Raw genomic sequence first — 14,181 nt, 5'->3', positions numbered from 1 at the left:
ATTTGGGTGAGGTGTGTACTTCAAACTGATATCTACTGTATATTGCAATGCACAGAAACAAAATAACTCACCCAAATCTAACTCTCTCTGCACATATTACATCTACCCCACCAGCAGTGCACATAGTTTTGTCCTTAGCAAACCAAATGTGCTTTGCAAACCAGCCTGGAATCTCCCCATGTGTTCCATATCTTTCTACTGTACACACACACACACATATACACACACACACACACACACACACATTATACTATAACTTGCCAGGATTTGTCATATAGAACATTACTGTGGTGCCAAGTCTGGTTTGCCATCGAAAATGCAAGTCTAGTTCATGTGTGTCATTGGCATGCTGTTCCCATATGTTTGTCTAACCCCTGTATTATGGTGCAGAAACACATTACACCATTCAGAGTTGGACATAACAAGATTAGACAGTACTTTGTACCCAGAACTAGGGCAATCATCTCTACTGTATACAAATATAACAGAAAGCCATTAATATGTCACCTATCACAGCTCTGTTACAGCTTTCCATTGTCTCAGTATAATATATAAGTAAAAATTAAGTATACCATAACGTTTTTTTTTTTTATCACAAAACACTAAAACATAACTAGAAATTACAAAAATACAAATGAAACATGAGGAAATCAATGGTAGCATTCTCCTTGTATCTGTGCCCCCATTAATCTAATGCAATAATCCCAAAAATCACTTTAATGGGTGATTCGCCTTGGGGTTTTTTCCATGCCACCTGGCACTGTCCTGCTCCATGAGTCTGAGGTCGATGCTGCACTTTTTTTACTGTGAATAACAGAATAACAGATAATTTCCCATTTTTAAGAGGCAGGGAGCAGTTTAAATGGCCATAACATAGAGGACCAATTGCACTAAGCTTCAAAAGTGATAAAATGGAGAGTGATCAACAACCAACCAATCCTGTAGGAGCTGATTGGCTGGCAGTTTATCACTTTTGAAGCTTAGTGCATCTGGCTCACAGAGAGGGTAGATGGACAACGTACACTGTGGGCCATATTATAGTTCACTCTTAGAGGCAAATTCCTTCTTAGCTGGACAAAACCATGTGCACTGCAGGGGGGCAGATGTAACATGTGCAGAGAGATTTAGCTTTAGGTGAGTTATTTTGTTTCTGTGCAGGGTAAATACTGACTGCTTTATTTTTACACTGCAATATAGATCTTTGAAGTAAAACCCCACCCAAATCTAATTCTCTCTGCACATGTTAAATCTGCCCCACCTGCAGTGCACATGGTTGTGTCCACCCAACACACCCTATTAAATGTGTGATTTTGGAAAACGTGCAAAATCAGCTGTTTTTGACCAAAAATTGCACGTCTAAAAAATCGCACCCTATTGCATTTCACCCAAATAGTGCTCTCAAAACAAGCAGCACACACATCCCCAAAATATGTGTTCTTGCATTCAGAGAGGCACTATTTGTTCTCAGGTGAATATATTATGTTCAGTAGTGAATGCTTATTATTATTACAGACTATCATCCATTTGTACAGTTATTTCGACACTTAAGGATCTATATTTTTACAAATTGAAGGTCGTCCTGTATGGGCTGAAATTCTGGCAGTGTATTTAATCTGTGTTTCTCAGTACTGGTCAGTTTATTGCACAAGGTCCCATCAAGGGTAAAATAAAAAAAATGATTTGTGCCAATATGCTGTTATATCAACAGTAATGGATTAGACAGAGGTTTATGGGTAATATTGAGAAACACTTTTGTTAAGTAATACAAGGACAGCAAATATGCCCCCACTGTCTCCTATCTTATTTAAAAAAAAAAAAAAAACATTTCAAAAAGATATGAAAAGGCAGAGAGGTCTGTAGAGGACAGTCACTGTGTGCAGGTCTGACAGGATGACTCCTACGTTCCGAGTGGCCCTGTGCTTCTGTGTGCTGGGTAAGTAAAGGAGTAGTCATTCATTCAGGTAAAGAAACAACTGTAAGTGTTACACACTGGACGAGATGCAGTAAGCTAAAAAATGTGACCAGTTTTCTGAGGTCTGGCCACAGCCCACATATGCACCAAGCCCTGAATGCGGTACATTCTGGGACCTGGATGCGGTGGCATTGCCCATAGAAGCCGATGGGCTTCTTTTGTGCTCCCCTGCTGTTAGGGTTCCAACCACATCCCTCCCAGCATCCCTGGTGGCACGCTCACTATTTGACACATGCGCAAATAGGACTTAGGGTGCAGAACCCGGAAGTCCTATCACCGCAAAGTATGGCTCTTCCCACAAGAGCTGTCCTTGGCATTATGCATATGGCATTAGTAAATGCTGGTATGCATGCGGAGGCTGGGGGTAAGCATCCCAATCTTTTGCAATGCTTGCTGCATCTCGCCCTTTATGCGGGCAACATAATTCTAATTCTTCACCATATATCGCCACATGCGCAAAATACCGCTTAATGTAAGGAGAAATGACTGAAGGTATTTAACCTCCAAGAGCCTTCATACCTGTTCCAGTAATACATTGCAGAGAATGTCCTTACCCTCTGCAGGGTAAATTACTAAAGTGGGAATGTTGCCCGTAGCAACCAATCAGAGTCTGTCTATTATTTATCTATTGCATCCTAGAAACTGATAGGTTGCTATGGGCAACAACACCTTTTTTTCGTTGTAATAGTATTGATTATTTATATGGCGCCATAAGGGTTCCGCAGCGCCTGACAATACATGGATGAGCGAAAAACAAGAAATGAACGAATTACAGTACAATGCAATTTAAGACAAGTACATGGTAAATAAAGATATCAGGGGACAGGACACTGACGCAGTTATCAGGGTGGCAGATATATACAGATTCTAAGAACAGCACTTAATGAGAGAGGGCCCTGCTCATTAGAGCCTACTTTAGTAAATACTGTATAGCCTTACAGTATATGTCTATGTGCGTAAATCAGTTCGGCATACGTGGTCTGATAATAGTCTTACAAAGTTATAATAGTCCGCTGGGTTTGTGGGTTGTCCAGAACAGGAACTTTTGTTCCTAAATATAACATTTAATGCAGGTAAATGTAGGGTTATGTAGTGTAGTCATTCATAATAAGAATAATACAATCAGGGGGATGCAGTCAAAATCCTAAGGTCAAAATTCCGACAAGGTCAAAATACCGACATTTAAAATCCCGACAAGGTCAAAATCCCGACATTTAAAATACCGACAAGGTCAAAATCCTGACAAGGTCAAAATACCAACATATAGACATGTAGACAGGTGAAAAAGTCGACATGATTTTCGGTCGACAAGTCACGAGGTCGACATGGGTTTTGTCACTGTTTTTTTACATGTGCCAACAGGCGGTATTTCATGCCCCACCATCCACTAGGGCGTGGTGGAAGAATAAAATAGTGTGCCGAGCATAGCTATATGTCAGGATTTTGACCTTGTTCGGATTTTAAATGGCGGTATTTTGAACTTGTCTGTATTTTGACCTTGTCGGGATTTTGACCTTGTTGGGATTTTAAATGTCGGGATTTTGAACTTGTCTGTATTTTGACCTTGTCGGGATTTTAAATGTCAGTATTTTGACCATGTCGGGATTTTGACCTTGCCGGGATTTTGACCGTCGGTCAATAGCTGTTGGTATTTTGACCGTCTGGATTGCATACCGAATCCCAAACGGGCCATACAAAGATAGTAAAGGCCTACTGTAGTAATTTTAGGTGACATAGAGATGAGTAGCAGCACACACTAGTACCTGGCAGCAGCTGCATAGATGGGAAACACAAACTGGACGATGTACACATGTTGTGTAAAAAAAGCATTATAATTAGAGCTATCATTACTTAAATCACTAGTAAGAATTCTAGGATTCCTAGGTTGACAAAAAGCTCTTTAAGTGGCCTATTTAATATGTATAAATTTAGTTAGGATAATACAACAGCAAACATGAGAAAATGACAGTTAATAAAGGGGGGTGCCATTGTGTGATCAAGTTTCCAAAAAAAGGGAATGCTGTACCCTGTGGGGAAAAGAGACATTATTTCTATGTGGTACTAATAGCGCGTGCCAAAAGTGTGCATGGTCACATGTTGTGAGATGGTGTGGTCATGTGGCTACATATGACTACATATGACAATAGGGGCATAACCACATTATGCCACACGCCGTATTGAATCTTACACATTATGCCACAACCCGTAATGCCCATTACACATTATGCCACATGCAATTATGACCATTACACAATATGCCACATGCCATAATGCCCATTACACATTATGCCACACACCGTGATGCCCATTGCACATAATACCGCACACTGTAATGAATCTTACACATCGTGCCACACACCATTATGCCCATTATACATTATGCCACACACCTTAATGACCATTAATTATGCCACATGCCATACTGCGCATTACACATTTTGGCACACACCATATTGACCATTACACATTATGCCACACGCCATAATGCCCATTACATATTATGTCACACACCACAATGCTCATTACACATTATGCCACACACCGTAATGCCCATTACACATTATGCCACACACTGTAATGCCCACTACACATTATGCCACACATTGTAATGCCCTCTACATGTTATGGCACACTCCGTAATGCCCACTACACATCCTAGTCCTCACGGTCGCAGTCAGACATGTCACATGAATGATTGCAGGCAGGGAGCTCTGCTCTCCAAATAAAACTTGCAGCTGAGATCTTCCCCCAAGATAACAGGCATCATCCTCATCCATACTGACATCCTCACCAGTGTCACTGTGCACTGCTGGCCAGTGCTGCGGCTCCCGGTTCCGCCTGCCTCCTCACGGCACCATCAGTTCTTCCCTCCATGCCGGCATCACTGGGAGGATGTTGAAAAACCCTGGGCCCGGCTACAAAAGATTCATAAATAATGAAAAAAAAAATGGTAACAAAAAATAAAAATTACTCTGATTATGAACAATTGAACATGCACTGTGTGCATACACGAGCTGTCCGCCTGAACATACATGTTCACGTTTGCAGCGTGTAGGGGGGGAGGGTGCATTCAGTGGGGTGGCGGCTACCTGCATGCTGGTCTACAAACACTTGCACCCCAGGGAGAAGGACTGGATCAGGCCCAATATGCAACAGGCTGCAAGTTGCAGGAACCAGGATGAATGCAGTTATATTAGCCTGCAAATTTAAAGTGGCAATATAGCAATATTTATAAGGTAAAACCAACCTGATTTTGTCATTTAAATTATTTCCTCGTTACATCTATGGGCTAAGTTGCCCGAATCACACGATTCCTGCACCATGCAGACTGTCACACATGGGCTATGGTATCCATAGCTGTACAGTACATTGCTGAATTTCTTATGATGAACAATCACATTTATAATTTATGACACTAATGATCTTTTGACATTTCTCCACCTTACTATGTTCTATTATACGAATTGCAATCATTTTGCAAAACCATTTATATTCCTGTAATCATTCTATAGTCGCCTTTATCTCTGGTTTACTGTTTCTTTTCTACCTTTGACTAGGACTGTGCTTTGCAGCCCCCAAAACACGGAGCGTCCGCTGGTGTGTGACATCAGAGAGTGAAGAGAAGAAGTGCAATGATATAGTGAATTCTTGTAACCTCCAGGATATTGTGCCTACTTGTGTGAAACGCTCCAGCACGGAGGACTGTATGAAAGCAATCAGTGTAAGTACATATTATACAGGGAGGCCACAGCTCATCAAGTTATATTGGAGACCAGGCACAACACAGAATGACAATTCCTCAACCAGGAAAAAGGACTGCACTCACATCCTGAGGGCCTAATTCAGGTTGGCTCACAAAAACAGAATCTCTTTCTAATGTGCAAAACCATGTGCAATGCAAGGGGGTAGATGCAACATGTGCAGAGAGAGTTAGATTTGGGTGGGTTATTTTGTTTTTGTGCAGGGTATATACTGGCTGCTTTATTTTTACACTGAAATATAGGTATCAATTTGAAGTACACACTCCACCCAATCTACATCACCCCCACCTGCAGTGCACATTGTTTTGTCCATTAAAGAAAGCAACAGTGGAACGGCCATCTAAACCTGTCCCACACACGCTGCACGTAACCATGCAGGCATCAGCCGCACCAGGTCTGGAACTCGCTGAGTTCCCCGCTCCCCTGAGTGCACAGAACGCTGCAGAGCGATATCTGAATCTATTAATAGAAGGAAACAGTGGTGACCCCATTGTCAATGCTCCCATTCATTACCTCTGGGCAATCCACCAGCCCACATAATTCTGGTCCCTTTCCCCCACTTTGGATCGCTCATTCCCCACCTATACCTCTGGCAAGTGGGCAAAAGTAGTGTCCAGCAGTGTGGGGACAGGTCACCACTAATTCAATCTCCAATTCACTTTCAGGGGCAGGGCACTCTCATGAGGGCCTCTTTATGTGACTTCCCTGTACTGACCTACAGATAATAAGGTATTCACATGCACTAGCCAGGAAAGTAGAAGCCCGAGTGAGGGGGCTTCTACTTTCCTGGCTAGTGCATAGGTGACATAAATTTGCATGCACTCGCTCACTTGCAATATTAGCAGCAGCAGTTACAGTAAATGTATTAATCAGGAGATTTTCTATCTAAATTCTCTAGATACAGTATTTATTTGGGTCACTGCTGGTCTTCTGCATAAAGTACATACACATTAAACTGCGCATTTCAATTTTATTGGGCACAAATGGAGTGTTTTATACACTATAAATTATATCAGCGATAGTCCTATTTATCATTCCGCGCTCTGGTTTAATTGAGGGAGCCTTTAATTATTACTCTCTCCCTTTCCCATTAGCAAGCTAATTAAACTCACACTTATCTGTAGCAGGAAGAATACTGTATCTTGCATATGTTCCAGAGACATTGTTTATTCAAGATTTGGTTGTTACAAATAAAAACAAAAAAGTGTGTATATACATTAAGGATCACATTTACAATGCGATGTGGGTGGAACGTTACCACCCAGGATCGCATTGTAAAATGCGATCCCATCGGAGGTATGTATCATGGGGACAGGGATCCGAAAAGAGCCCATCCCTGCGATGTCCGGAGCCAGAAGCCGGGGGTTCTGCGCATGCACGGTTAGTGATGACCCCCCGCCGAGTCCGCTGACCACAAGGCCACTGGAGCAGTGCAATCCAGTAGCCATAGGCTACAATGGGCTATCGCCATATCAGAATGGCGATAGCCCAGGGATGCAAAGCCGGGCTGCCCAAGGTTGATACATCGGGCAGCTTTGCATCCACCATAGAAACCTATGAGGGATGCGGCCGGTGGTGGTGAAGGGGGGTATCACAGCAGGGATTGGGATCTCCCTTTGGTACATTTGGGGTCTACTTAATATTAGCAGCTGACCCCCGAAAACTGGTATTTTGGGGGATTTAGCTGCAAATATTCTTTGATAAATGTACCCCATAGTCTTCACCCTCTTTTTTTACATTCTTATGATAGAAGAATTACAGGTGCCTAATGATTGATAGAAGAATTACAGGTGCCTAATGATTGATAGAAGAATTACAGGTGACTAATGATTGATAGAAGAATTACAGGTGCCTAATGATTGATAGAAGAATTACAGGTGCCTAATGATTGATAGAAGAATTACAGGTGCCTAAAACTGAATTTCAGTGATACTGTGTGATACTGTACATGCTGATCTATAAAATTACATATCTTGATTAAACACTTCTGTGTTTAAACAGGAAACAATTGTTGCAGTTCGTTATCCAATCACAGTATCTGCTATACAAGCACCACTGTAACCTGTCTATTGTATCAGTTCTTGTTTCACTCTGTTTCCGAAGCAGGGACCAGGAGTGAATACAACTAATAGCTGAACTTCATTCATGAGACTTTATTGACAGTACTGTATGTACTATATTAATTTAAGATATTTTCGCTAGTCCGCAATCAGCATTTTATATAGCCCTAACTATTATTGATATTTGAGTCTCTTGATAATGGGCTTTTTTCGCCGTATGTATATTTATGTGTGTTAATGTCCTGTTAATCGGTTCTACATTTTTTTTATATATTCACATTAAATAAAAGTTAAGTTTTTAAAAAAAATAACAGCAATAAATTAAGTCATGGCCCAAAAAAAGAGAGAGTACTTTTTCTCTTTCTCCTGTCCTGTAAAGAAAGAATTTGCTTTTGCTAGCCAACCTGATCATAGGACACAATTGTTCTCAAATCGACAAAACCATGCTGCACTGCAGGTGGGGCTGATGTAACGTGCAGAGAGAGTAAAGATTTCAGTGAATTATTTTGTTTCTGTGCATAGTAAATACTGTCAGCTTTACACTGCAAATTAGAGTTTGTACACACCTCATCCAAATCTAACTCTCTCTGCTCGTTACATCTGCCCCACCTGCGGTGCACATGGTTTTGTCCATTTTGAGACAAATTTGAATAGTGATCAGGACTGAATTAAGCCCTTGGAAAATGGCAAATGCAGAATTTTGTGATGGGGGAACATTGTAGCAAGTGCAGGGATCTGGGGAAGTAGTAGATTAACCTAGTACTGGCCCTAGGATAAAGTATATGTATGCACTGGTCTTTCCATACACAGAATATATAGATGGTCTACAGCAGGCTTTCCCAACCATGGTCCTCAAGGCACACCAACAGTGCAGGTTTTAGTGATATCCAGGCTTCAGCACAGATGGTTTAATCAGAATCACTCAGGTACAAATTAAGTCACCTGTGCTCAAGCCTGGATATCTACAAAACCTGCACTGTTGGTGTGACTTGAGGACCGTGGTTGGGAAAGCCTGGTCTATAGTATAGACCTGGGGTAGCCATCCCTAGTCCTCGAGAGCTACCAACAGAGCATGTTTTGCAGGTCTCCTCACAGAATCACAAGTGAGCTAATTAGCTCCATCTGTGTATCTTTTAAAATGTGTCAGTGATTAATGAGTGCAGCTGTGCAGCAGCTAGGTTGTCTGGAAAATGTGAACTGTTGGTAGCTCTCGAGGGCTAGGGTTGGCTACCACTGGTATAGACTGTATTACATATATTTAATATAAATAACAAATGGTCAGGAAAAGGTTTTAATATTCAATAATATATATAATTACACGCAGATAATAGAAATTGTAGGAGACAGAACTGCACTTTATAAGCAGACATTCTATTCTCACACCTCATTGTAAGACTCCTGTCTCTTTTACCTGACATCTGCTCTCTGGTCCAGTGCACTGATTGAGCCCTCAGATCCACACACACACAGCAAACTTGGTAGAAGTTGCTACCACTGGGCATGTGCAGCAGCTCTGCTCTGTCCCTTAACTTGGGTACACACAATACGATTTTAATAAAAGATATGCTTGATAACGATATTGTTAACATATCGTGCAGAAATACTAATGCTATTGATTTTTAACAACTTTCTAGTCCTAGCTCACTCAGCGCTGCAAGCAGGGGGAAATCATTCGATGGTGAATGATTTTCCCCCATTGTGTACAGCAGCGTATGCATTCACAGCCGTGCACAGGAGAAGGGAGGTGCGTAGGGGCATGCGTTTGGCGAGGTGGCAGCTACCTGCTTACTGGACTCTGAACACTCGCAGCCCAGCAAGCAGGTGTGAATGGGGCCCAATGTACGGTATAACTCAGGTAACGTGAGTTTAATAATGCCCATATAGGTAGGCACAGATGTACAGTACTAACGCATATTGTTTTTCAGGCTGGAGACGCAGATGCCATTAGTATAGATGGTGGAAATGTTTTCAAAGCCTCCCTTGACCCTTATCACTTGAAGCCCATCATGAAAGAAAGTCATGGGATACAAAAAGGTGAGTACATATGGATTCTATACTCATACAGTGTACACTGGTACTACGCTGCTGTAGTGATAAATCTATTTCATTCATGATATATCTACAGTAGATGGATGTCTAGTAATTTGCTCTGCATTATATACACATGTCTCTGCTGTGCATGCGCACTGAAACATCCTCCTGTCTAGGTGTTTGCGTAGGGTTTGACTGTCCCACAAGAACATGGGGCAGTGTCAGCCTGGGACATGAAGGGCCCACTGGGGGAATGCCGTGGTTGGGGACCATGCTTAGAAGCTCGGTTAACAATGAAAGGGTACATGGTCTGGGCCCCTTCTAATAGGGATGAGTGGTTCGGATTCTGTGGAATACGAACACTGGGGATCCGAGTCCAGTCTGTTCCCACCAGACTCGAATCCCACTTCAAGGCCCAATGCCATCCTCCCGGTGTCAGATTCTTGTGGGACTTGCGTCCTATATTAGGCACTATGGCTGCGGCTTAGAGCTATTTGATGGCAATGCAAGCAGTTGTATGATGTGCTATACTTTGCTGAACCATACCCCACTGTGTATGCAAGTACTGTGACTCTGCTGGCCATACCCCATGGTGCATACAAGTAATGTGACTCTGCTGGCCATATCCCACTGTGTATACATGTCCTGTGACTCTGCTGGCACACTCCACTGTGTATACAAGTACTGTGACTGCTGGCCATACCCCACTGTGTATGTAAGTACTGTGACTCTGCTGGCCATACCCCACTGTACATTTGAGGACCTATTCGAAAACTACATATCCAAAGGGAAGTAATATTTCATTTTACTAGCGCCAGTACATCTCTGTCTGACATTTCTATTTTGTGTATGCGCAGCCATGTCCTCTCCTAGCTCTGTTATGTCTAATGCTGCCCATACACTTGTGCAATCGGATTCGATGCGACATCAAAGTGCGATGTCCATCGAATCTGATCGCATCTTGTGGTGCTAAAGTGCACCTTTGACAGCACCCGATGTCGCATGCCATCTTGAGATGGCACATCGGATGCTGGAAGAGGGCGGGCAGAAGGCGGCGTTGTGTAGTGCAAGAAGTAGCACTAGTGGGCGGCAGGGGTCAGTCAGTGGTGGCGGCAGAAGTGTTTAAAACACTGGGCAGCCCTCTGATTGGCTGAGCTATCTCAGCCAATCAGAGGGCTGCCCAGTGTTTAAACAATTCTGCAGACACAGTAGCGCTAGCGGGCGGCGGAGGTCATTGGTGGCGGCAGAAGTGTTTAAACACTGGGCAGCCCTCTGATTGGCTGAGCTATTTCAGCCAATCAGAGGGCTGCCCAGTGTTTCAAACACTTCTGCCGCCACCTCTGACTGACCCCCGCCGCCTGCTACCGCTACAGATGCGCCAACCTCTGCCCGCTGTCTTCCACGCCGTCAGCGGTCCCTCCGGCTCCCTCTCCCCATCCCCACGCCGCTGAAAAAGTGTTCCCTCCGCCCACCACCAGCGGATTGCTTTTGAGCATCCCATGTGGTTAAAAACCACATGCGATTGCTCCTGCAATTCGATAAATATTATGTGCAGCACATAAGACCTTGAGACCTGACATTCGACTGGCATGTCCGTGCATTGCGTCGAATGGTACACATTTTGTGCATACAATCATTTGATTTATCGGCCAGATGTTGTCGAAATTGAATGATTGCATGCAATATCTCACAAGTGTATGGGCAGCATTAGTGAGTTAATTGCAAATAACTCACTAAGACATAACAGAGCTAGGAAAGGACATTGCTGTGCATAAGCCCAACAGGCTCCTCCCACTCTGCCTCATTGAAGCAAGACTTTTAACCTAACTTATTAAAAATTTTCACTGCAATTCATTAAGGGAGACCGTAGACCCCAGGGAAAAGGGACCTACGGGAGTGTAAAGGAATCCTTAGCGGACTACCTGAACCCCGATCGGGAATCTCCCTATAGTGACACTGTACTGAAAATCCCCAATTGAGGGACCCCAAAAAAGGTGTAACCAAACACCAAGTAAGCCCATATCCGAAACCCAAAACCATTTTGACCTCTTGATTTATAAACCAATAAATTGATACTTACTATTCTGCATAGAATCTTCTCTTCTTTTCTAAACATACAATCACACAAAGATGTGATTTTTTAAATCTGATTATTGACCTGTCAGCGGCCCTGTGTACAGGCATTGGACAGTTCTCACACCAATGTCCTGCTGTTGTTACCTAGGCAACAACCAGTAGTCACCCTTTTGTCCCATGTATTTGCACCTCAGATGATCCCTATTTGTTAAAAACTCAACCTCCAAAGGACAGCAGTATGAACATTATCACCTTAGTTACAACACTATGGTTCCAGGCTTTACTCCTGTTTGTATAAACCTGGTAAATGCTCTTCAATACGCATAGTGGGAAGGCAATAGTATGTTAAGATTATGGGAAACCTGTCTGAACTTGTATTTCATTCATGTAGATACAACCCCCTGCTTGATGGATCGTAAACGAATCTTGGCACAGAAGCCGACCCTACGGGGAAATTATATGCCCGAATGTGATGAAAAAGGCGCCTACAGTCCAGTGCAGTGTCGCGGTAACCCCAGTTACTGCTGGTGTGTTCACGCAGATGGTGAAGAGATTGCTGGTACAAAGACAGAACCTGGCAAACCTCGCCCGAAATGTAATGTTCCAGGTAAGACTAATGGGGCCCACACATTGGTGTGATTATCACGTGCGGTGTGAACTTTTTGGTTCAATAAAAATTCAGAACAATTTTTTTTTGTGGAAAACATTACCAGATTCAGTTACTTCAGCTTTCGACATTTACAGTGCTCAAAAACTGATTTAGCCCCAATTTTTCAAGTTCTTAGATTACACAGAAAATTGTAAAAAATAGAACTGCACAATAACAGGAATAGATTTGATCAATAATATGACATTTATTTATATTTGCCTCTAATGGATGGCACAATATCCCAAAATCACATCAGACATCTACATAAAACAAATAAAAGAAAAAAGGAAAGAAAAAAAAATCACAACCTGTTGTGACCACATATAACACTTAAAAAGACATACTAATTAAGAATAAAATATGTTAATTAAGCATGCATTTTCCCTACGGCTGGTGGTTAATCAATGGGCAAGTTGGATTTACTTAACTGTAGCAGCTGGTTAGTAAACAGTTCTATATCGCAAGCTTGACAACTTTAGTTATAGATGTTTGTTATTATCATTGATTTGACTTTTCAGAATTTTCAGTCATTAATTGATGTGATAAGAGAATTTGGAACTGTCCAGTTTAGTATGTCTGCCCAGACATTATAGCAGGGTACCTTACAGATGTCACCTTTCCGCTTCTCAGACCACTTCTCCGGCCTCCCAGTCGATGTCACCTTTCCGCTTCTCAGACCACTTCTCCGGCCTCCCAGTCATTGGTGCTGAATAACCTTTAGAACAACTTTATCCGGAGTGGCTTTTAGATGCGTGACATATTTTTACTGCATTCAGTAGTGGTACCCCTCTTATGCATTCACCGATGAAACCTCTTCTTATGGATTCACCGAGGTGTCCCAAAACCTGAGGGAAGATAGTGCGGGCGGGTACAGCACCCGCTCACCCACCCAAATGGATCCCACTCTGGGAAGTGAGTCAAAATCAGCATCCCGGCCTACAACCACCACCACCGGGTTATTGATAGATAGATGATAACTGCCTGGCGGCAATAACAAAGACATTTTGCAGATGCCAGGTAAATTGGTACTGGATCACTGACCAGCGGCATCAATTTATTAAATGCTTGTCAGGCCCTGCCCCCCTAAAAAGTGGGCTTGATCAAAAATCACCTGAGCGATGCGATTAGTTGCATATCCATTCGCAATCACTCACAATTGAATGATTTTTCTAGTGTATGTATGTATGTATATATATATATATATATATATAGATAGATAGATATGTATATAACATTTCTGTACTACTGTATATTAATAACATATTCCTATTATTTAATCAAAGTCTTAATGTGGACAGATGCATGAGTTCCTTATACAGACATTCCTCACTTAACAAACAGGTTCCGTTCCTACGACCTGGTCGTTAAGCGAATTGGTCGTTAAACGAACCTACTATATATAAAACCCCTTAATACAAGTAAAGTAAACTTCTGAGACGCAGGTCGCTAAACAGGCTGGGCGGGTCGTAAGTGCAAGTGGGTAGGTGGGCGGGTCGTAAGTCCGAGCAGTCGCAGCGCAGGCGCTAAACAAAGGCCAGGTCGTATGTCCGGGTGGTCGATAAACAGGTAGATCGTTAAGTTTGGAATGTCTGTACTTTTTTATTAACTTATCTTAAAATGTCACATAAGCTT

At 42.5% G+C, this 14,181-nt stretch overlaps 1 protein-coding gene across 11 annotated transcripts in view; it reads left to right on the top strand.

Annotated features, from left to right (window-relative positions):
- Nucleotides 1–1,799: 1,799 nt before the first annotated feature.
- Nucleotides 1,800–14,181, top strand: part of LOC146064649 (uncharacterized) — an 81,941-nt gene continuing 69,559 nt past the window's right edge. For all 11 annotated transcript variants that reach the window (XM_083178406.1, XM_083178402.1, XM_083178398.1 and 8 more), the window contains exons 1-4: nt 1,800–1,933; nt 5,530–5,693; nt 9,719–9,827; nt 12,292–12,507. In XM_083178406.1, coding sequence (XP_083034532.1) covers nt 1,891–1,933; nt 5,530–5,693; nt 9,719–9,827; nt 12,292–12,507 — 532 coding nt within the window. In that variant the 5' untranslated portion in view covers nt 1,800–1,890. The remainder of the gene's footprint in view (nt 1,934–5,529; nt 5,694–9,718; nt 9,828–12,291; nt 12,508–14,181) is intronic.

This window comes from Crinia signifera, chromosome 3 (assembly GCF_055691185.1).
Source record: "Crinia signifera chromosome 3, ASM5569118v1, whole genome shotgun sequence".
Lineage (NCBI taxonomy): Eukaryota > Metazoa > Chordata > Amphibia > Anura > Myobatrachidae > Crinia > Crinia signifera.
The sequence above is the reverse complement of the archived record's forward strand: the minus strand, read 5'-3'. Positions and strand labels throughout refer to the sequence as shown.